Source organism: Sapajus apella, unplaced genomic scaffold (assembly GCF_009761245.1).
Source record: "Sapajus apella isolate SASKATOON/1434 unplaced genomic scaffold, GSC_monkey_1.0 scaffold22, whole genome shotgun sequence".
Classification (NCBI taxonomy): Eukaryota; Metazoa; Chordata; class Mammalia; order Primates; family Cebidae; genus Sapajus; species Sapajus apella.
Window position 1 is genome coordinate 4,730,542 of NW_022436962.1, and position 23,603 is coordinate 4,754,144.

At 52.9% G+C, this 23,603-nt stretch overlaps 1 protein-coding gene across 2 annotated transcripts; it reads right to left on the minus strand.

Annotated features, from left to right (window-relative positions):
* Positions 1 to 2,759: 2,759 nt before the first annotated feature.
* Positions 2,760 to 22,386, minus strand: TMEM9 (transmembrane protein 9). Of its 2 annotated transcripts, none has more exons than XM_032288687.1 (6): positions 22,280 to 22,386; positions 21,691 to 21,791; positions 19,629 to 19,720; positions 14,644 to 14,752; positions 11,722 to 11,853; positions 2,760 to 3,787 (listed from the first exon to the last, which is right to left on the minus strand). In XM_032288687.1, the coding sequence occupies exons 2-6, from the start codon at positions 21,754 to 21,756 to the stop codon at positions 3,635 to 3,637; spliced, it is 552 nt and encodes a 183-aa protein (XP_032144578.1). In that variant the 5' UTR covers positions 21,757 to 21,791; positions 22,280 to 22,386; the 3' UTR covers positions 2,760 to 3,634. The 2 variants fall into 2 exon arrangements, with proteins under 2 accessions (XP_032144578.1, XP_032144577.1); XM_032288686.1 differs by having other exon boundaries at positions 21,616 to 21,791.
* Between the last annotated feature and the right edge of the window lie 1,217 nt (positions 22,387 to 23,603).

Below are 23,603 nucleotides of genomic sequence, written 5' to 3' on the forward strand. Positions count from 1 at the left end.
GGAGAAATGGTGGAGGTCCCAGGCAGTATTTGGGGGGATGGTTGGAGAAATGATGGAGGTCCCAGGCAGTATTGGGGGGGGTGTTGGAGAAATGATGGAGGTCCCAGACAGCATTGCGGGGGCTGGAGAAATGGTGGAGGTCCCAGGCAGTATTTGGGGGGGTTGGAGAAATAAAGAATGGAGGTTCCAGGCAGTATTTGGGGGGCATTGGGAGAAATGGTGGAAGTCCCAGGCAGTATTTGGGTGGGGTTGGAGAAACGGTGGAGGTCCCAGGCAGTATTGAGGGGGTTGAAGAAATAAATGGAGGTCCCAGGCAGTATTGGGGGTTTGGAGAAATGATGGAGGTCCCAGGCAGTATTAGGGGGGATTGAAGAAATGGTGGAGGTCCCAGGCAGTATTGGGGGTGGGTGTTGGAGAAATGGTGGAGGTCTCAAGCAGTATTTGGGGGAATTGGAGAAACAATGAAGGTCCCAAGCCGTATTTGGTGGGGGGAGTTGGAGAAATGATGGAGTCCCACGAAACATGGGGTGGGGGGTTGGCTTTGAGCAGGAACACACTACTCCCAAGACTGTAACAAAGGCAGTCAGGATGAGTATGAATGAAGAATGATTTAACGATGTGGGTGAGGGAGTAGAGATCACTCAATTTTCTTGAAGTCATAGGCAGGATTTTCTAGGAGAGGGAGAGGGGCAACAGGAAGGTTACCTAGTGGCCTGAAGAGTGGATTATTGGCCCTCGTCGGGGAAGGAAGGGGGTGGAGGCCACGCACCTGCCAGGGCACCCTCAGCCTCTGTGGCAGCACTGGGCTGCCCAGGGAGGAGCAGGGAAGTCCTACTGGGTGGGGTTGGGGTTTTGCTGGCAGATGCATAACGATGGATACCCGAAAACAAGAGGAGGAGGAGGAGGAGGACTGAGTCAGGCTGGGTGGAGAATAAAGGAAAGGCCAGGAGAAAGCAGGCTGGCTTCTCCCTCTCCCTGTGAGCCACACGAGGGATGAGTGCTGACCTCTAACCGTGGAGACCAATTCTGAGGCTCAGGTTCTCAGCCCCAACCCCAGCCAGTTGTTTTTCCAGGTGGGACCAATCTATTACAGAACAGTATGGTGAGTGGGTTTGAGGGGAGACAGGATTTCTGAACACAACAGCACCAAGTTCTGTTCCTTTTACATCATGTAAGATGGGATGAAGAACGTCACTTTGGATCTTTTCCACCGTCGGCTGCAGGGGTCTTAACATCTGTTCTAGCTATCAGCCAAGCAGTGCACTCTCCCCCTGCTGGGGATCTCCACCCTTTCCTATTCACAGAGATGAAGCGTGAATACTCTGCCATCGTCTGAAAATCGGGTTTTGTGTGTGTGGAGACACACTGAGATGTTTGGTTACTGGTTGAATCCTCAGTAAAGCGAACAGTCACTCCTAATCTTTTATAAATGTTCATACACTGGACTTATAGTTCGACTTATTTATAGTTAACAGCGGTTGTTTGCTTCAGACCAAATCCTTAAAAGCCAGGCTGGGTCATCTGCAGGACTCAGCCAAGCCTCAGAGATATGTAGCACTGGCGAAACTTTCCCCAGGGCATGTGGTTTCACAGGGGAGGACTGGCAATGTTAGACACCAACTTCCGGACTGGTTATTCTTGATAAGTCAATACACCCACCTGCCCCACCTTTGGAAAGTGCTGCTTTTGTGTGCCTTTTGAAATAAGAGCATCTCCATCCTGAAAGAATAAAACAGCCCAGTGTAGCTTCCACAGCAGTACTTGGCCCTGGTAGGCGCTGAGTAGCTGCCCAGTAAAGGAACAGGCAGAAATGCCATCAGTACCGACGCCTGTCCCAGCCTTGCATTTGGGGCACATCTCTCTCTCTCTCTTGCAAGCCCTACCACAAACCTCCTAAGTGCACTCGCTCAGGATCCCATAATCCACTTAGTCCCCTCTCAGCGGTGTCCCTTGTTCCCAATGCCAACCAGAGTCTCTGCTCCTCCTGGGAGCCCCATCTGCAGGTCACCCAGGCCCCACCCCTTCATGCTTCTAACTGGATCTGAACTTCCCACCTCAAACTGACCCCCCACCTCCCGTCATTCTCCAACCTCCCTCCCCTCTCCAAGAACCCAGCATGGGGGCCCATACAAAGGTTCTCAATCCATGTTTATCTGGACAACCTTGAGGACAGGAACATCAGCTCAGTCCCTCTAGATGCGTTGCTTCCACCTGGGTCTTGGACGTGCCTTGCACCGCACATCTGGACTGGGCTGAGGCAGGGCTGGGCTCCTCTGGATGTCCTTGTTGAAGCTGCTGGCACTTCCTTCTATGGGGCAGCTCCAGTATTCTGGCTGCCCCCACCAACCCTTCTAATACCTGTTGGTTTTCATTTGGGGATACATAGGGGTTTTGCAGGGAGCATTATTTACTGTGTCTGTAGGATATTAGTATGAATCAGGCACTGTTCAGTTTCAGAGGAATCGCCCACAAACATGAAGCAAATAAAATCTCAGGAAAACTCCCAAGGGCCAGTTCCCCCTGTGCTCCTGCCCCAGCCTACCCATCTCCTTCCTCATCAGGTGAGGGGGACTTCCAGCAAGCCCTGGCCTTGGCCTGACTGCACCATGGCTCTGCCACAGCCACCTGGACTTCCCAAGGCTCTGCCTCTGTCTGGACCTACCAAGTGCAATGCTCTCTGTCCCCTCTCTTGGACACTACATTTACCAGGTCACTTGTGAAAAATTCCTAGTTCCCTAAATCTCTTAAAATCCAGAAAGTGAGAGAAATAAAACAATTTAATGATGGCTTCCTTGATTTCCACACAACTCTAAGACAACAGGACAAAATTTCTCACGATGCACTGGTACAATCAAGTTCGGGAACAAGAGGTGACCCAAGGGCAGGGGCCGTGGTGTTCAGATCCACGCCCAGCCTCTTGAGTCTCGTGTTCCAACCGTCTGGCTCAGCAACCGTGGATGCTGGGAGAGGAGGGACTGCCCAGCCCCCTGAAGTGCAGGTGAGGGGACCGGCACCAAAGCGTGCATGGGCACTCCATGCCCTGGTGGGGGAAGTGCACGGGCACAGGAACCAGCCTCCAGGTGCACGCTGAAGACCACCATGGGCTCAGGGGCCCAGCTCTCCCATCAGAGCTGTCCTCAGGGCTGGAGCTGGGGCTGAGGCACTGGGGCTGGGAGGGAAGTGGTGGGAAGAACCACTGCAGAAAGGAGCACATGCTGAATGCTGGGCCAGGCTTTCCTCCCAGACACTGAGTTCCTCAAGACCCAGCTTTATCGTCCAAGGATAACAACATTCCCAAGACTCGGAGCTGGAAGGTGGCAAGGGTGGAGCCAGAAGAGACAGATCACATCCGCTCCTGAGGCCACCTCGAATGTCTCCATTCCCTTCTGGCCTGCCTTCTCCCTCCCTTCAACCCCAAAGACCCAAGGAGACAACAGAGATCAGAGACCCCATCACTCTTCCCTAATCAAATAGCCAAGCACAACATTTCTCAAGTCAGGGAGAAGGAGGAAAAATGCCATGGGCTTTTAAAGGGAAGACTGGCACTGAGGAAAGGAAGACGCAGCCCCGCTTTGTCCAGCCTGGAAGCTGGCAGCCATGGCGCTGGGGCCTTGACCCAACCACACCGGCCCATCTAGCTGAGCATCTTGTGCCGATCGAAGACTGTCTTCCGCTGCTCCTGCACCTGCAGCTTCCACCGCTGCTGAGCACCTTCCACGCGCTCCAGGACGGTGTTTGCTCGGGGTCCCCCGAGGGATGCAGTGGCTGCTGCCACAGAGCGAGCATCCTGTAGTGGGAAGAAAACAAGAGAAGCTCTGGCACTGCAAGCCAGAAGGGTCTTGGGTCCTGAAAGTCTGACGTGGGAAGAATGACCTCCCCCAAACTGGGAGGCTGTGGGCTCACTGAGGATCTCGCCTTGTCATCCGCAGAGCTGAATGCAGTGTGCCTGGCCTGCTGCAGGCCTTAGTGTCTGCAGTATCTGCAAGACAGGGCCCCTGCCCCTCCTTGGGGCCTGGGAAAGGAAGCACTCCAGGAAGAGTGGGTTTTGCTGGGGTCCCAGTTCTGCAACAGAGCTAGCTCAAGTCAGGTTCCCAGCCCGAACCCACCCCTCGCCATGCCCCACTCCACCATTTCTAATTCTCAAGAAGGATTCTAAGCACAGGCGACGAGATGACACTTGTTATTTGAGGAAATGCACTGAGGTGCCCTCATGGGCTAGTTACTAGGCTGGAGAACTCCCCTGCCCTCCCCACCACTGCCCAGGGAACCGGAGGAAGGACCAGGGGTAGGGTCTGGACCCTGAGATGGCAGCACATCTGCTCCACATGGGAGGAAGGGGCCTACTGAGGAGTCTGCACAGATCCAGATTCACGGGATCTTAGTTTCTCTGGGAAAAATTGATGTGACATCACTCAGGGAGTCTGGCAGGGATGGACATTCAGAGCTGCCCCGGCATTCCCTTTGCAGAGCCCACTCCGGCCCACTCTCTCCTTTGATAGCTGAGGACAGCTCAGCTTCCTCCCTATCTGCCTCTACTGATCCCCTTCCCCTTTGCTTTCAGAACTGTTGCTGCTGTCAAAAGCATCCTCCCCTAATTACCACTTCTCTGCCTCTGAAGCTCCGGAGCCCATGCATTTCCTGCAGGACCTGAACCTGATCTTTGGAGAGAATTAGAGCTGAGGGCCAGGCCCGCACCCCCATGGGGATTTCCTCCCTAGCTCTCCCTGCCTCTCATCTCCTGCCACACATCTCTTAAGGGATTAGTGCACTTCTCTAAGCCCAGAGCCGCCCAGTAAATGCAACTCTGCTTCTAATGCTCCGAGCTGGCACGGCTTCTGTCACCATGCAGCTGCCAGGCTGGGGAGAAGGGGGGTGGTGAGGTGAGGGTAGGGTGGACAGAGAATGAGCTGGCAGGGAGGAGGCTGGGAAGGGTTCTTCCATCATCCTCTTGGAGCCCTGAGGACTTCGTCTTGTGAGCACTCATCTCTGGGCTGTGTTAGAGGTGGACACTGCCCTCTGGGAGCCTCTTGTCCAGGCTGTGAGGAAGGCTTCCTGTGCCAGGCTAGGTGAGGATCAGGCAACACCTGAAGGGCAGGGGTGGCCATGTCAGGCAGAGGGCACATTGAGCTTGATATCAGAACCCCTGGATTCTGTTCCTAGTCTGAGGACCACCTGCCCCTTCCCTCCTTAGACCCCCCGAGGCCCATGTCCCAGGTGGAACCACAGGTCCACAGCAGGGCTGGGAAGGAGTCATGACCTCAGTCACTTCTGAGGCTGTGTGTCCCGAACAAGTTACTTTATTTCTCCAAGCTTCAATTTAATAAATCTAGTTATTGAGACTTTTTTCTGCTATACAGTCATTAGGAATTATAGTTACCAAATTATCTAACACACACACACACAGACACACACAAAGTGAAAAGAAGTTTCACAAAACAAATCATTCTGTTAATCTTTGCTCTGTTCCATTTTATTTTTTAAAAACTCATGGTCATGACTCACAAAATTCATTTTATGACCTAATGGCTTGTTTTAAATACACTGGTTTATGATTAGCAGATGGGTATGGCAAAGTTAAATGACATACATATAAAGCACTTACTATCCTGGCTGTCACAGAGCTAGGGCTCAAGAAAGGTTTGGCTTCTTTCTACCCTGGGAGCGATTACTGATACCAGACCCTAGCAATGGAACCTACTAGGCAGTAAGGCTGGCAGCCTGCTACCAGCCGAAAACCTGTGAAAACTGCTGTGACTGCTGCCCCTCCTTCCAGTTCCATGCCTTCCCCGTTCACTGTGCTGACTGAGCTGGCCACAGTGCTAAGGCCAAGGCTCCACCCAGTCCTGCTGCTATGTGGCCATCTACACGAGGTGGGCACTAAAGACCCATGTGGGAAGCTGCTGGCCCACCAGGACTTGGCCATCCTGGCTCTGGGGGCTGGCATGCCTTCTCTTCCTCTTTACATTCCCAAGCTCATCCCTTCTGGGACCGTCTTCCTCATGACAGGGCTGCAGTGAGGGGTGCTAGGCTTGGAAGGGTGGGGCAGTTTTAGCTCTGCCCTCCTTCCACTGCTCTGCTTCTCAGGGGAGCGTCTTGAGGAGGGGAAGCCAGGCAGAGCCAAGAGCAGAGCATTAAGGGAACATGCTGAAATTCACCGCATTACCACAGTATCATTTGTTTTCCCTTCATGTAAAGTCTTAACAAACAGCTCCTAAGTGGGGGAAAGCTGCCACTCAGAGGCTGTGTTTCCATCGCTAATAGTCTGATTAAAAGGTATTAAAGACTCCGCATCTGTTTCAGAGACAGCCCAGAGTGGGGCTTCATCCTTGCTTGCTCTGCTGCAAGTATGGCGGATGGCAGGAGAAATACCACCAATTCCCCCTCTGCCCCTGAGGCTGGGACTCTGGGTAACTCGGGAACAGAAGGGTAGTTAGGAGGGGAGGCAGGTGGAGCCCTCCCAATCAGGAGAAAGAGCTTGGACACGGATGGGTTCCCAGGAGGTCCCCAAGGGGACCAGACCAGGGTGACTATGACGGGTGCCACTACGAGCCAGGCGCTCCCTCGGCACCTTACAGATTATTCCCAGGCTCAAATGCTGGAAAATGGGTAAAGCCATCCCATCGTGGAGCTGCAGAAAATGAGGCTCTGAAAGGTGAATCATCTTGCTGCCCGAGGCTGCACAGCTGTTTCTCGGCCAAGTCGGAACTTGAACCCATGGATGTATATCTCTTATCCTAGGACCTGCTGGACCCTTCTTTGGCTGGTTTCTCCTAAGAGGGAGCCAGCGTGGACAGGCAAAGAGACAGCTCCATACCTTTCCCCACAGCTAGAGCAAGAACAAAGCACCTGTAAGGAACCAGTGCTCAGGACATCAATCGAGGCCCTCCTCTCCAGCACTGGGAGGACCCAAGTAACTGTGGATAAGCCTGAGCTGATCAAACTAGCCCTGAGCCCTTCAGGCCGTCCCAGTCCGCCCAGAAGCATTGGTTCTGAGCTGGTACTGGACTTGGCCCAAGTCTGACGACGAGGACACAGAGGGAGAAAGAGAACTCCACCTCAGGCGGCTCTCCCCTCTGGCTGCTCTTCCTCCCTCCCCGCCAGGCCCAGGCACAGGAGCATGACCAGGCGGTCTTGTCATTTACCAGCCACTCAGCAAAGCATGGCCCTAGTGCAAGGCCCTTCAGCAAGGGGACTACACAGCCTCCCTGAGTTTTCCAAGTTTGACCCAAATCCTTGCTGCTGTTGCCAAGCCCCACTCTGCTGCTGCGGCCAGAGCCACCTTCCTATGACACACCAGATCATGCTGTTTCCCTGCTCAAACACCCCCGCCAGGATCCAGCTGCTCACAAATAAAACCCCGCTGAACCTGACATCCGAGGGCACTCCCAGCCTCACCTCCCCACTTGCCCCAGCCCTCTGGCCGCACTGGTCCACGCGTCTCTCTCTATCTGAGGTGACCACCTCACTCAGGCCCCTGTGCACGCTGTCTCTCAGGCTTCCCTCCAGCAATCATGATGCTACGTAAGTGTTAACACCTAATTGAAATGGCACACTCTTAAGGATGAGCAAACACTTGTAAAGCTTCCACATACACAATCACAACAGTTATGCCGAGATAAAAATGATGTCTGTTCCAGATTTAGAAAACTAAACCAGGACGTCAGCACCACAGATAGTGGCAGGGCTTGGCCCCTCCCAGGACTGTGATTCACCACAATGCTCTGCCACCCCGACTGGGGGCTCTAGAAGTGCCTGTGGAATTGCACACCTTTCTATCCTGCCCTCGGGGGAGGAGGCCGTCTGCATTGCCCTCATCAGCATGTCTGTGCCATGTTTCACTGTCAGCTCCCCAGGCCTGGGGTCCTCAGCACACAGCTGTCCACCCACGTGCAGACAGGAGGGGAAACTGCCCCTCAGTGGCCCAAGTCCCCTCCCGGTGCCTATGTGTTCCGATTCCCATCATCATCACCACCTTTCCTTGATTTCCCTGTAGACTCTCTCCCAAACGGGGCCCAGAGCTCTACCCACTGCCCCAGGAGGTGAGCACTTTGAAGACCTCTTCAGAGCTTGGGCCCACACTGTGAGCGGCGACATCCCCAGCCTCAGAGAAACCATGTGTCTCTTCAAAGAAGGCCCAACCTGCACATCTAAAACAGCTCTGTTTGCCGTTTCTGCCCCAGCAAACATGCTTGCTTCCTCCTTTCAAAGGGCGTCTGAGCCCAGGGATTAGGCCTAATGCTGCTGGAATCCCAGGGGAGGCAGCGCCCAGCAATCAGGGCCCACTGAGGCTCTGCCAACGCTTTCAAAGGGAACATGACAGGCTTTCATCTTCCTCCATGAACGGGGCTGTGGCTGAGGGTGGGGGAAGGCTTCCCCTTCCTCTTCCAGTTCTCTACCCCCAGGGCAGGAGAGCTCCTGGCCACAGGAATTGGGGAGAGGGAGCCAAGGGGCCCCTAACCCTGAGAAAATGCCCTGCTGATCTCACCTCTAACTAGGTCCCAGACTCCTGGGGCATAGGGCCTGAAAGCCCCTGGAGCCTACAGAGAATTTTTCTTCTAAAGTCAACGAGTTGTACAGGCCTAGGTGAGCTTTCAAGGTACCCAAGAGGCCATGTCCAGACTTTGTTCCTCTTGGGGTGAAACCCAGAGACATGGCCACAGCCTAGGTGCTGCTGCCCAGCTGAGTGCCTGCCCCCCACTCCCATGTTTCCCCACATCCCTTTCCTCTGTGCACTGAGAGGGGCAGCAGATCATCCCTCGCCGTCCAGGACTGGGGCCACAGGTCTCTGTAAAGACAAACTCCTTGAGTTCTGTCCATCCGCAGTAGTACCCCATTCATCCTCCCTGCAGTTCAGCGGTCACTCTCCCATCCATCCTGAGCTGGCACTGAAAATCCCCCTCTACCACCAAGCCTTCCTTCCCAGACTAACACAGAGGGAAGGGTAACTTCCTGACCCCTTGTCTAATAAAGAGGGACCTCCCAAGGCACCTGACTTCCTCAGCTGACCACCCATCTTACGAAGCTGGATCTTACTGCCAGCCTTTACGTTTCCTGCTGGTTCGCCTGCTTTTGGGGCTTAAACCCCCGAAGGCAGACATGACAGGCTTTCATCTCCCTCCATGACAGGGGTTGCGGCTGAGGGGGAGGCCTCCCCTTCCTCTTCCAGTTCTCCACCCCCAGGGCAGGAGAGCTCCTGGCCACAGGAACTGGGGAGAGGGAGCCAAAGGGTCTGTGTAAACCTCAACACTGTGCCACCTACAGGTCTTCTGAATATACTGAGAAAAGCAGAGTTGCTGAACCACAGACACCTGCGGCCTGGAGACCACACAGAATCACAAGAGGTGAGGGGATGGAGAGGTGATGACAAAGAACGGGACCGGGGGCACTTCCTTACCCAGTCAAGGGCACCCGATGAGATCTACCTGCCGCAGGCCACAACCTGCCAGAGTTGGCTGCACCCTCGGTCAGGGTATCAAAGACTAAACACAACTTTTTATGACCTTTTAGAACCTTGGGTGAGAGGCGAGGGGGTGTCATACTATCCATCCCAGCGCAGAAATTTCCCCTCCAGCCGGGAGCATGGCTCGCCAGCTTCTATGTGCTGTGGACTGTCACAACCTACTGTCCTCCCAGCACCTGCTACTGGTTCCCAAATCTAACCCCTTCTTCCTCCCAAGGCCCCTCATACAATCAGGCTGCAAATGAGGAGCACCCCAGGTCTCCTGGGGGTAAGAGAGACGTGGCTTCAGACCCAGGGATGGCAACCTGCCCTCCCCGAGCTGCCCTCCCTCCAACTGCCTAGCTAGGACAGGAGGAGACACAAGGCCATGCCCCAGAGCCACGCATTCCACGGAAATCACTGTGCTGCATGTCTCAATTACTACCCCAGCCGGGACTGCAATTACCACATTACCCCTAATCACTGAGTGTTTGTTAGTGACGCTCCTCCCCTGTCAGAGCTGCTATTACTCTGCATTAATAGCCAGGCAGTCGCAGGAGGGTTCCTCCTGAACACAGACCACCCACTGCCAGTGCCACCACCTCCCAGGCCCCAGCTCCAACGGGGCAAGGCTCATCTCCTCTGCTCCACCTTTGGCTAAACTCATGTCAGCAGGAGGCTGGGGGGAAACTGGGAGAGGTCCAGGCATGTGTAAAGGCGGAGCAACACGGCTTGCGGGAGCAACCAGGCTCCCTCCCTGACCTGCCCTTGTCTTCACTGTTCATGCTGGCCCAGACCCACATCACCCACGCAGCCTCACACTCAGACTTGAGCCCCTGGGTCCTCTTTTTGGTGAGGAACTGGCTCATGGTCTTGCAAGGGAGCCCAGCACATCTACCTCATAGACCACGCTGTCTGCAGGGAGACTCCTAGCCTCCAGCTTACATCGTGCTAGTGTTAAATCTCTCTGTCCCCGGGTGAGGCTACGCCGTCTCCTACAAACTTCCAAGGGCGGCTATCCTGCATCTCCTTTAGTTGTTTCTAACTTCAAGCTAAACAACTTTCAGTTTCTTCAACTAATTCTCCCAGGACTAGCTGAGGCACTTCCCCACTAGATATTCCTCATGCATACGCATGAGTTCACTCAGGGCACTGCTCCATCAGTCAATAAACAGGAATATCTTCCAGCAGCAAGGCCTGGGGACAGAGCTCAGAGTGGAAGCAGCAGCCAACCTCACCTGCCTCGGCTGCACACCTCTGAGCAGCCTGCTCTGCTGGCAGACCCTCCGAGCTCTGCTACCTCGTGCACCCAGCTAGCTGGTATATGAGTGTGTAAAGGGGGAGCCCGAGGCACACGGGACTGTGCAGTCCTTACTCCGGCAAGGAGATTCCCCTAGACCACCTGGGGAGTGTGGGGCTTATCATGACTCTGCTCAGCACGGAGGTGCACCACGTCTTACTCCCATGAAGAGCCCTTCACCTGAGCCTTCCTGTCGCCCTAGGTTTCCTCTCCATGGCGTCCTTTTTAGTATGAGGATAAATGGGAAGACGGTGAGAGCACCTGTTAACTGAGCCGGGCCCCATCCAGGCCTCACCAGCTCCCCAACATTGTGTCAACTCCTGGAGGTCTTGCAGGCTCTCTGGCGTCAGTGGTTCCTTACTTACCTTATCAGATAAAGCCAATCCCCCTTAGCTTGACATTTGGGATCTTTAATAATGTGGCCTAAGTCTACTGGCCAGCTCTCTTGGCCACTATTCCCACATCCCCACCCTATCCTTACCATGCTCAGTATTCCTCATACATACTCATCAGGCAATGTCCACCGCCTGACACCACTGTCTGCCTCATTCCTCTTCCACTCTTGAAATCCTACATTTCCCCCCAGACCCTGGAGCAAGTGTTCAACAGATGTTTGTGAAATCACTGAACCAACGAATGAACTTGCCGCCTTCCAGTCCACCAGCAGCTTGTCACGTGTCTGAGCACACGGGGAACAGCACGTGCATCTATGAGTGACTGGCCCTGGTTGGTCACCTCCCCTATGCCTGGCAGCAGTGTAGCAGGACGACATAGCTCCCCTGGATTGTGCACTGAGGCTACCTGATGCCAGGTGTCCTGCTTCATCTGGAAGGGCAAAGGGTGGGTCCCTGCTGAGTCTGGGTGACATGTAGGACACCAACTGGGAGAAGAGCAACTTAAACCTAGGAGACGCTCCTCTGGCTTCCGCCCTGGGGACGCACACACAGGGAGCCCAGGGCCTGGGCACTCAAAGCCCTCTTACCTCATTCTCCTCCTCATTGTGGAGTTGCTCCGTGTATGCATCCGGCTTTCGGATCAGAGGGTCCACCAGCATCAGGAAGGCCATGTAGAGCAAAAGGGCACCCACCACCGACAGGTAGATGACAATGATGACCTGAGGAAGACACCGGCGTGCCTGTGAACCGGCATCTGGGGCCAGGGCTAGAAATCCGTTTCTAGTCTTGGGCCATCTGTGTATGGCTGGCAGTCACTCCTCAAGTGCTGCACTGAGAAAGGGCTTGGAGGCAACGTGTGCCTGGAGGGAAAGCATGCCCCGAAGGGAAAGGGAGGGCCCTACTCCACAGAGGAAGTGCTCTGTCCTAACTTGACGGAGTCTACACAGTAGGCATCAAGACAGAAGGCAGATGACAGAGGAAGAAGTCTGGAGCCTAACGTCCTGAGAGGCTCCCAGGATAGAGGTGAGAACACAGGGCCTCCCTGGCTGTAGAAGAGTCCACGATGAAGGGTAGAAAGCAAACAGAAACTAATAGCAAGGAAGAACCGGCTGTGGAGAGGCTGGAAAGCTGTGGCCAGGAAGAGTAAACCTAGGCTGGGGAGCTCATTGCCTCTGTGGAGTGCAGGACGGATGGGGCACGCTGGCCCATTCATGGCACGCCCCTGTGCAGAGTGGCATGGGCAGGTAAGGTGTGCGCTGGGGGAGGAGGTCACGCCTGCCCTCTGATCAGCCCCCCTGTAGGGAGGGGAAAGCCAATGGTAGAACAACAACTCCATGAATCTCTTATATACACAGTGCTTCACAAGCTGGAGTCATTTTGCTTTTACAGAAAAGACAGATTTAATGAGGCAAATTCAATGTTTCTCAGTGTGGGTGCTCTGGGATTTTGGGTGGGATATTTAGCATCCATGGTCCCTGCAATGGTGTTGGTAATACACCTCAGTTATTGGGACCTTCACCCACCTCTAAATACCCACTGGGGGGCTGTAATCATCTGAGTGAGAACACCTGGGATCCCAAGGCTACCAGATGGAGGTGTGACTCAAACCCAGACCTGCTGACTCCCTCTCAAATGCTTTTCCTAATTCTGCAACGCCTGGCCATTGCCCATTTCTGATCTCAGCCCTGCCTTACCTAGACTGTGAAGAAGGGTGAAAAAAAGGAGAACCTCAGGACTTTCAAGTTGGGTGCCCAGCTCAGCCAATAGCCAAGTTCCACTGGACCAATGTCCACCCTGATTGGGATACCGTGTTCATGCCTGTTTAAACAGGGCAAATAATCAGACCTCTCACACGTACCCCAGAAAGACGGAAGGAGAACAGGGGTTGGGTCTTCAATAGGCTGAAGTTGAGGGGAACCTCCTAGGTAGGAGGACTGGGGGAAATGGTAGGAATTAGAAAGTTGTGTCTGATGAGGTCCCCATGCCGGGAAGTTCCTTCCCTGCCAAACAGGGAGAGGCGGCGACATCTGGCTCTGAATTTCGGGTCTCAGGCATCTGGTCCCTGGAGGGTGGGGCCCACTGGAGCAAGTTCAGAGGAGGAGAAAGGCAGCTCCAGGAGGGGCTGCCTCAGGTGGGAGGATGAAAGGAGTTAGGTCTGCGCAGGGCACTGGCTGGGAGGGTTCGGGGACAAATAGCTGCTTTTTCCCTGAGTGGTGAGAACACAGAGGGCTACAGCACAGGGCTCCCTGGAACAGGCAAAAAGGACAGCAGTGACAACCACCGCCCCCAAAATGTGTCTCCAAAGGAGAAACCTGATGGAGGACTCGGCAGTGCCTTTAAATATGAGAATGATTTTTCCAGTGCTGTTTACAGACTATTCAAAGGACAAGCAGAGAAATGCTACAAACTGGAACAGAAAAGGCTACATTAGGCTGGGCATGGTGGCTCACACCTATAATCCCAGCACTTCGGGAAGCCAAGGCTGGAGCACTGCTTGAGGCCAGGAGTTCAAAACCAGCCTGGGCAAGATAGTGAGACCCTGTCTCTACAAAAAACTTAAAACATCAGCTGGGTGTGGTGCTGTGCCTCTGTGGTCCTAGCTTATCAGGAGGCTGAGGTAGGACTGCATGAGTCCGGGAGGTCAGGGCTGCAGTGAGCTGAGATCGGGCCACTGGACTACAACATAGGCAGCTGAGTCAGACCCAATCTCTAAAAAACAACAAAAAAAAGAGAAATGGCTGTGTAATCGGTGAGCACCGGGTGTGCCAGGCGCCTGGCCCAGGATTGTTAGAGCCGGGACTAGGAGGCCGCAGTGGGAGGTTGGGAGGCATGAGGGCCTCTGTTAGGGTGACTTCACGGCCTCTAGGAGACGGGAAGCTCTGCCTGGTGCAGAGAAATCAAAGAGACCTCATGGCGTCCTTCCTTATTCCCTATGGCGGTGGCTGTGCCTATCATCTCTTTCCTGAATTTACCCAAATGATCAACGAGAACAAGGATCAGGAAAATACAAAAGGACCAATCTGATGTCCCTCCCAGCACCCCACGCCCAGCCCTAGTCCACGGCTCTGATGCTTTTTAGAGGTGCTTAGTCACTTTGGAAGCTTAATTAGACTGAGCTCCAGGAGCGCAGGCCGACCTCCCCACTGGCAGCATCTTGCACAGTGCCCAGAACATAGCAGGCACCGAAAAGAGATTTACGGGATGAATGGAAGGAGAGAGAGGAAGGGAAAAAAACTGGAAAGGATGCAGGGGAAAGGGAGTCTCATGCAGCTCTAACAGGGCTCTCCCATCTCACTGTAGTGGGAAACCACTGGAAAGAGAGCAGAGAAGGGAGCTGGCTCCAGGAAGGTGTGGGGGGTGGGTCCCTGTGTCCATACGAGGCCAGCTTAGAAGCCAGTCTCATAGTCATTGGAATTCCAGAATACAGTGGAACACTGCAGGTGTAGGCCAGCCCGGGAGAGGGGATGGTATGTGGGAGCCCCGCCGGCTCCCGGAGACCCTGGCATTACCTTGATGGTGGTAGTGCTGCGCTCCTCATACCTGCACTCGCACAGCAGGCAGTAGGCCTCCACGTCGTGGCCGGGCACTGGCATGGGCTCCACCACGTGCAGGCAGTTGCTGCAACAGAGACAGACAGGGCTGTCAGGGCAGGGCTGCCAGAAGGTCTTAAAGCCTCCAGACCAGGGAGCTGAGAGGTAGGGGCTGGGCAAAGGTGAAGGGTGCTCCCAGAGGGGGCCGAGGGCTTATAAAGGGTTAGGCTGGCAGAATCCCTTCCCAACCCACAGCCTCAGAGCCCATGGCCCTTGCACATCAAAACCAGCTCTCCAAACTGTGCCTACGGTGCCAGCACCAAAACCGTCAGTGTTCCAGAGTTCTGCCCCCAGCCACCTTCCTCATCTCATGCTATATTCTCCCTGCATGCGCTCATCTGTCCCAAAGGTTCAACTCAGAAGCTGATGGGTCTTACATCAGAATCTCCAGTCAGGGCCGCTCTCCTCTTATGAGCGACAGGAGTCACCACTTTGCATGTCCGACTGAGACTATGAACTCTACACCCACCCCTGCATATCCTTTGCCCCCAACTCTCTAGTCCTGCAAACTGCCTCCCATTCCCAATGGCAGACAGAACACCTCTCCCGTCCACTTCACTGTCCGGGTCAAACCCTGGAAATCATCCTTGACACTGCCTTCCCCTCATCTATGAATCCACCAACGGCCAGTGATTTTTCTTCCCTAAACATTCCTAGAACCCATCTCCTTTATTCTCTCCCACCGCTGTGTCTTAGCGCAGGCCTTCACCCTGTCTTCCTTGGACAACCGCCGAGCCTCCACACTGCCCTCCTGCCTCTAGCTTGGCCTAATATGTACTACCTTCCCATGGCAGCCAAGCAGTCTTCCAGAACGCAATCCTGGCCATGTCATTCCCCAGCTGAAGCCCAGTCAGTGCCTCCACAGAGCCACCAGGGCCAACACAACTGTTCTGCCAGGGGTCCCAACCCACCTCAGACCAGCTCCGTCTCCTGCCACGTCTCCCTCACCCACCTCCCCATCCTCCAATCACACTGATCTGCCAGGCTGCTCTCTGAATGAGCCACACACTCTCACCAGGAGGGCATGGCTTTGCCACCTCCCCGCATCTTAACTCTCAGCTCAGCCGCCTATGCCCAACAGCCAGCTTCCCCCAACTCCCCTGGCCATCTCTTCTTGGCCACCCCGCTCCCCTAATGCACTGCATTGGAATCCAATCTTTACTTGTGCTGTCTCCCAGGAGATGTACATCCTTGAACACAGGGTTATGTATTATAAGTCTCCATATTCCCAGTGCCTAGCTCGGTCACTAAGTGACTGCCAAAGGAATGACATGTCTTAAGAGTAGCCCTCCTTAGCCCACTTTCATCTAACAGCACTCCTGAGTAAGGCAGGGTAAAGATCATAGGTTCCACATCGAAAAACAGGGAAACAGGCTTAGGAGGCAAAGTGGCATCTCCATAGTGGTGGTGAGGCCAGGACCCAAATCCAGACCCTCAGCCTCAATGTCTTTACTTCTGACTCAGCCTCAGTGGGGCCTGGGCTGGTGCCTGGCTTGTCTCAGGCCTCTCATTCCCAGCCTTCCACAGATCAGCATGGTTCCAACCATTTGGTTCATGGACCACACTGAGAAAGCAAAAAACCCTACAGAACGCACTTCATCACTACCAGTAGAAAACACCAAACCCCTTAGCAGTGTGTAGAAGTGAAGCGGGTGTCATGCTGCAGTGTACCTGGGCTCTATCCTGGCTCTGCCGCCCAGTGTCTATAGCCTGGGCCTGTCCCCTCCTCTGTGAGATAAAGCGGCTACACCAGGTCATCTTTAAAAGGTCCTTCCAGCTCTGACAGGAATCCTGCAAGTCAAGCACGGCTCCCTTCTGAGCCATAGGGCTGGGTTTCTGGCAGAAGCATCAGGGTGTGTGATGTAAAGATCATGTGCTGGAATAAGAATGGGATGTCCTCTAAAAGGCTCTGTTTTCCTAAAAATCTGTATGTGGCATGCATGAGTTTATCTAAACCTCTCATGACCCAGTTCCAACCCTGCGTCCAACGCGTTACTCCCTGCTGTGAGCACATCTCCCTCCCTGCTGTAACTGAAAGTGCCACTTTCAGGTCTTGCATGCTTTTTCCTCTGGGAGGAAGGGGTTGAGGACCAAGGGTCACCCAGGGCGCTTGGCTGTCATTCCTGCCCAGAAGGAACGCCATCTTCCCTTCTCCAGGAAGTCTCTACAAGCCTCCAGATTGCTCCCTTTCCTGAGCCACACTGGGTCCTGGGTCTAGAAGGTCACACCAGTGCTACAGTGGGATCTATGGGTTTCTTCTAAGGCCAAGGTGTCACAGGCAGTTTGGTAGGGCTGACCTGAGTCCTTCCATGGGGGATCCTGCTAACCAGGGGAACAGCAATAAGGAGCTGAAATAGTTCTGCTGTCTCTGGCTCTCCTGTGTTTGTGGCAACTTATTTAACTTCTCCAGGCCTGGGATTCCTCATTTATAAATGGAGACTAAACTTGGTCATTGTCTTTCAAACTGCACTCTTTTGGGTCCCACAGGAACCACTGTACGGTGGGGTGGCAGTCAGGGAGGGGCTGAGGGACACTTCCCTCTCAGCCAGAGCAATTCCGTCTTTACTTTCTATAGATTTTGTTTCCAAAATGGATTTTGTTTGCAGAAGGGTTCTATTTTAACAAGTTTGAAAGGCAAGGGACCAGCCAACGTATTAAGTGCCTTCCTGCTCTGGGAGCGTCTCTAATAACACATCTCCTTGCCAGACCCACCAAAGGGGCAACACTGGGGTTTTTGCCTTTACATGCATATATGGTTATAAACTCTCAACACTAGATGGCAGGATACCAACAACACAGGAACATACATGGCTTGGCCATTAAACCTGAGGACCGCATCTCAGAGGGTCTGGCTTTACTCTGCACAACCAAGGCGAAGGGTGCAAGTGTTCTTTAGCAGGGACCAACGTGACACCAAAGTGAAAACATGGCAAGCCAGAAGACCCACTCAAACTGGCCTCCTCCTCTTGCTCAGATCAATGTCAAGGCCCTACCTTACCCTTAAGGGGCTCCAGGCAAGTGCATGATGACTCCCAGTCAAGGTCAGCATCACTAGGTCCTAGAATCCTGGAGTCTTTCCTCCAGCCTCAGTTTACACCTACCACCCTTAATGAAACTGCCCCGAGGTTCTTGATGTAAGGCTATTCATCAGGTAGCGCCTTAATTCTGACTTCTAAGGGGAAGAAGGAGATAAACTATAGCCCGAGAGGTCTAGACAGGACTCCATCCTCTGCAGGCATCTGACTTTGGGTTTTCAGGCCATCTATAACTCCAGGACAGAGAGAGTGTTCCTAAATTTGCAAGTGTCTGACTGCACAAGGAGTGTGGGAGACAGCCTTGTTATCTGGTGAAGGGCTAAGACAGCTCATCAAAGTATTTACTGATGCTATTTGAACTATAACCACAAGATACCAGGAGATTACTCGCACTTCTGCTAAATATAAGGCCTGCGCTTCAGGAGGGGCCTACTTTCTCAGTCTGTGGTATAAGTTTGACCATGACTATCTATGCGGCCACCAGTAAGGCATGATAATATACATTAACGATATCAGCTAACATTTACATAGGTGCTTATTATGTGCTAGGTATTGTTCTAAGTGCTATACTTACCTGTGCACACACACAAACACATACATACTTAATAGTCAAAATGTCGCCATCATTTACAGAAAAGGAAATCAAAGTGCAGTGGAGATTAAGTAGTTTGTCACACAATTAACAAGTGGCTAAGCTAAATTTGAAGTCAGGAAGGCTGAACACAGAGTCTATCTATCTAACTAGACTGCCTCTCAGAAAATCACTGACAGTCTCGGCGTTGGAAATTCAATGAGTTTCAAAATTCTCAAATGTTACTCTGGATCAACTGCATCCTAAGCAGCAAAGGAACTTTTAAGAAAGGTTACCGCCTCCCCTCCCCCTCACTCTATTTGAAGAATCAAAATCCGGGGTTATGATGGTACTGGGAATCTGTATTTTCCCAAAGCTCACCTGTTCTGAGAAAGCAGGAGAGGCAGCAATGACCTGGACCTTCATCTGATGTTGATCCCTTCCACAGTGACCTCAGCCCATCTGCGCTCGGGGCCCTCCAAGGATGGAGCTTCCTGGGTCCCAAAACTGCCTAGCTTAGAAATGCTCCCTCAACTCATGCTTACGTCGGTTTCCCTGAAGCCTTTATCCATTGGCCCCAACTCTACACCAAGAAACCCCACTGAACTTAACTGATGCCCCCAGGACCAGCTCCCACACATCCCACCTCCCATAACATGCCAGCTCTCAATCACCGTGTGGCCCCAAGTCCTCTCGTCTTTAGGCTCTCCCTGCTTCCTTAAACCATTACTTCCAGGACAATGTGGTAAAAATTCCCTTCACCACACTGGTCTCCTTTCTCTGAATGAATTCTGGGTTACTCTTTTTTTAAAAGTGAGGTACCCAGAAATGAATTCAAGACTCTATTTCTTTGGGCCTCTGTCTAAGCTATTATAAAATGGGAGCAAAATCCATCCCACGTACCTTACAAGGATGCTATGAGACTGGCACAGAGTAACACATGTAACACAGCTTTGTAAAAGCATTAGGTATCCCGCGGTATGTGGTCATAATACCTACCTCTCCCAACTTCTCCACCACCATTCTGTATACTCACTAAAGACCAATGTTCAAAGCAAAACAACAAAATCCACTCCTCTAGCCACGGATCCCTGAGCTGGAATTCAAGACACCTGGGTCCTGTTTCCATAGACAGTGGACAACTATGGAATTGGTTCTGCAACATGAAAAATTATTCCTTTGAAAGGCTCTCCATAGGAATGGGAGAGCATGCTTATTCTGAAGGGTCCAAGAACTCTAGTAAACACCCATAACTTTGACTGGGTATAGCAGCCAAGGGCTTGTGTGTAATGCCTTACCAGTCCTTCTGAGACACATTCTGGTTGTAAATGTGCCCACTGATGTTTCTGTAAGGTGGACAGATGCATTTGCACCGGATGTCTTCAGAACTCTGGAAGAGAAAGCACATGTCAAGTATGCGGAGACCCTGCCTGGGGTTCAGGTTCCAGCAAGATTGTCAACTTTCTTTTTCCCATCCTGTTAGGTGAACTGTATTTATGCTCTCAAGCTTTCCGCATCCCCAAGTTCAAGTCCAGCAAGGACTGCCTCTGTCGGAAGCAAGTTACAGCACAGGGTCTTCAAGACAGAAAAAGTCCAGGTGGCAAATAAGACTCACAGAAAGCTGTCTAGGGCTGCCTGTCCCTAAGTAGAGTGCTTAGAGGAATGGGAGGAAATGGGTGGGTGTGTGTGGGTGGGTGGGTGTGTGTGCGCGCACGCGCACGCACCAGAGTGGCAGTCCTCTACCCCAGACCCCACAATTGCGTGTGCACCTCTGTCAGTGGACTTGACAGCCAGCTTCTTTCCTACCTTCCATCTCTAACTTCTTAGGTTAGGACTGGGGAAACACAAAGGGCAGGGGTGAATAAGAACAAGTGGATCATTTCTGTGAGAATACTCAAGCAAGCCCTTTGAGAGTTCTTCCCTTCTGAGTAAGAGATATCACCACAAACGTCTTCACTAATTAGGAATTCTGAGGAGGGAATGGAAGCAAATGCTCAGCCTTAACCTTACTTCAAGGCCTGGGTGACCTTTAGTTCTACAGATTTACCCAAACAGCTCCACAGGAATGTCCCCCTGAAGAATGGAAGTTACCTCAGGAATCCTGGAACTTAGGTGGGTCACTCTTCATAACAGAAACTTCAATCCGTACAGGACTTTACATTTACAGGCCGTTTTTACACTGCTATGTAATTTGATTTGCCCTAGCAGAGTAATAGATACAACCGCTACTACAGGCGGTAGTTCTAGCATCCCTAATCTAAACATTCAAAACGCTCCAAATCTAAAACTTGTGAAGCACTGACAGGACCATGAAGATGATGTGAACACTGCAGAAAAGCACCTACAGATGTGGTAAAAATACGTGGCGGGCTTCTTGAAGGACTAGAACAGAGTGCCTTCCTAACAGAAAAAGGAATCATGTCAGTTTATAAAATCAGAGACTTCTGAGACAAAAGCTTATTAATGAATCAGGTGACTGGTAAAAGCATTTTTAAAAGCCATCTGGCAGAATGCCTCATCTCTAGGGGACCCACTTCCTGGTCCCTCTACTGCTTCAGATACTTCTCACCTAAAAGTGTAACACAGCATCATAGCAGGACACAGAAAGCCTGCACCGCCAGGTCTAGCAGCTCACACAGGTATTCTGGTGGTGCTGCTGTACTTAGTTACCCTGCACACGTTATTTTTTTCACTGTGTTAATAGGACATCATACTTTTCACTGTTAAGTACTTACATGTAAGAAAAGATTTATCTGTAACATATAAATTCATTGTCTGGAATACTGGTGATGCCAACCAACCAGACTTTGCACACGGGTAGCTGAGATAGTGACACCTTTGCTTTCTGATGGTTCAGTGTAAATAAACTTTGTTTCCTGCACAAAACTGTTGAAAATATTGTCTAAAATTACCTTCAGACTATGTGGATACAGCAGCGTTTATGAAACATAAACGAACTTCAGGTTTAGACTTGGGTCCCCTCCCTAAGATATCTCATTTTGTATGTGCAAATACTCCCAAATCCAAAATACCTGAAACGAAAAATACTTCTGGTCCCAAGCAAAGGAAGTTATGGAGAACTTAGATAACTTCTCCAAACTTCCTTGCTGGAATTCCCCCACTGGTCTGTCTGATCCAGAGTGCGAGCCCGTGCTCTGTGCCCCACCCTTCCCCGCTCCTCTCCCGAACTATCCTTAGGGAGGCCTGCAGCCTGGAACCTGAAAGAAGACCACTACAAAAGTTCGGCCCGTGAGTGAGTGAGAGGCAGGCTTAAGGAGCAGCTACCTCTGAGTCAGCCCCGTAGACAGGGTGGCCGTGCACGGTGGTCGTGACCAGGTGCTCCTGGCTCACCTCCCTCACCTTGTTGGCTTCAGCTGGGGGCACCAGCAAACACCCGACCACAGCCGCCAAAGATAAGAGCTTCATGCTTATCAGGCTTGTGGGTCAGCAAAGCCGGACACCTGGAAAAAGAGATACGGAGTCGGAGAAGGGGAAGGTGGCCACACCGCAGCCAGCACGCTAGGCCCTTAACCATCTTGCCAAGAAGTGGGACTGGGGTTGGGGGCTGGGCTCCAGGATTCCAAGGCCTGCTAAACCCGGTCGCCAAACGCTGCCTTCCCTCCCGCCCAAGCCTCCCGCTCTCCGCCGGCCAACTGGTGGGCCAGGCAGAGGGGGCCTCGCCGAGACACAGCCGCCAGGGGCCTCTAGTTTCTTCTCAAGGCCCGGCTCTGACCCGCGCATCGCGTCCCACCGCCCTCCGCCATCTCCGCCTCGGCCCGCCCCGCAGCTCCTCCCCGCTTGGGCCCGACGGGAACTTTGGGTGCAAGCCTGGGACCCCTGCTCTGACGGCGAAGGCCAGTGCCCACCACGCCCAGACGTCTTGGGGGGGACTGGGACCCCTAGTGCCCCCGCGACCCCCATCCCCTCCCCCAATGCCGCGTTCACGAACCTGCAAGCCCCGCCGCAGCCGCACACGACCCAGCTGGCCCCGCCCTCTCCTAGCTTCTATTGGCTGCCAGAGCAGCCCCCCAGCCCAACCTCGCTGTCGCCATGGCAACAAGACCCGCCTTCACCTGGGCGTGGAGACTCTTGCGCAAGGGAGAGGCGGGCATTTCTCAAACCCAAGCAAACCAGAAAAGGGAACGTCAGCCTTCCAAACTCATGGGGAAGGGTCTCTCCTTTGTGTGGCCTGTAGAACTCTCACTGCAGTGCTTCGCCCTTCCTTGTGTTATAAAGCTCAGCTTGTTTCATCCTGCTGTTTTAGAGAGAAAGCACTTTATACACTGCATGCTAGTAACATCAACAAAAATGGTAAGAGAGATTGAAGGGCTTTGTCCTCATTAAAAATCTGGAAATGTTACTTAGGGATCCACATCTTTGCTGCGGAAGACTTTCTGCTAGGCAACGCCTCTACCCCTACACACACCCCTGAAAAGGAGAAATCGAGGGTTGAGATGGGCTGGTGCGGGCTGGGCCTGTGAGGAGTGCGCACAGCAGCGTCCTCAGCCCGGTCGCCCTACCCCACGCTGGTGCTGGGCCTGGCAAAATGGGCCAAAGTGAGCATGGCCAGGATGCAGGGGTGGGGGTCCCAGGCTGTTATGGGGCAGATGTGAACTTCTTGTCAGCTGTCAAGGAAAGAGGAGTCATCTGAATTCAGGGCACTAGACTCGGAGTGGGGACACAGGGCCTTTGACCCTGGCCCTGCCTGCTGTGAAGCTGTGTTAGCTTGGAAAAGATACCTCCCTTCTCTGGGCCGCAGCTTCCCTTACGTCCCTTATCTGTAAAATGATTTGGCTGGATTTTAAGATCCCCTTCAGCTTTGATATGTTGGGATTCCTTAGGGCTGGGGGCGGTATCCATATGGCCCCAACTTGAGGTTGGTGGCTGGATTGGGTCCAGGTGGAATCAAGCCCCTCGCAGGCCCTGTGAACTGAGATGGGCACTTACCTGGAGGCTACTGAGTTTATATTCCTGTATCCTATGCTTATGTCTTATTCCTTTTTGTATCCTTGCCACCTGGCAGAGTGTCCTGTGCTTGGTGGGTGCTTAGGAAGTGTTTGCTAAGCTGAACTGGTAGAATTAAATTAAACCTAGTTGGCAGGGGCAGGCGCAGGAGGCCTGTGGTGTGATGCAAAGGTCAGGCTTTGGAGTAGAGTGACCAGGGCAGGAATCCTGGTTCCTCCCTTCCTAGTTGTGTGAATTTGGGTGTTTCCTTTAGGACACCGCCTTTGGGTCTTTGGAATCCTTTCAGAAGTCTCTGTTTCCATGTCCAT

What these genes read in the sequence shown, in the direction of transcription:
- TMEM9 (XM_032288686.1), bottom strand. Translation starts at nt 21,756, where the DNA reads ATGAAGCTCTTATCTTTGGCGGCTGTGGTCGGGTGTTTGCTGGTGCCC. An exon ending in AATGTGTCTCAGAAGGACTG is followed by an intron (nt 14,753 to 19,628) that starts GTAAGGCATTAC and finishes TCTCTGTTGCAG; the next exon opens with CAACTGCCTGCACGTGGTGG. An exon ending in ACAATGAGGAGGAGAATGAG is followed by an intron (nt 3,788 to 11,721) that starts GTAAGAGGGCTT and finishes TTCCCACTACAG; the next exon opens with GATGCTCGCTCTGTGGCAGC.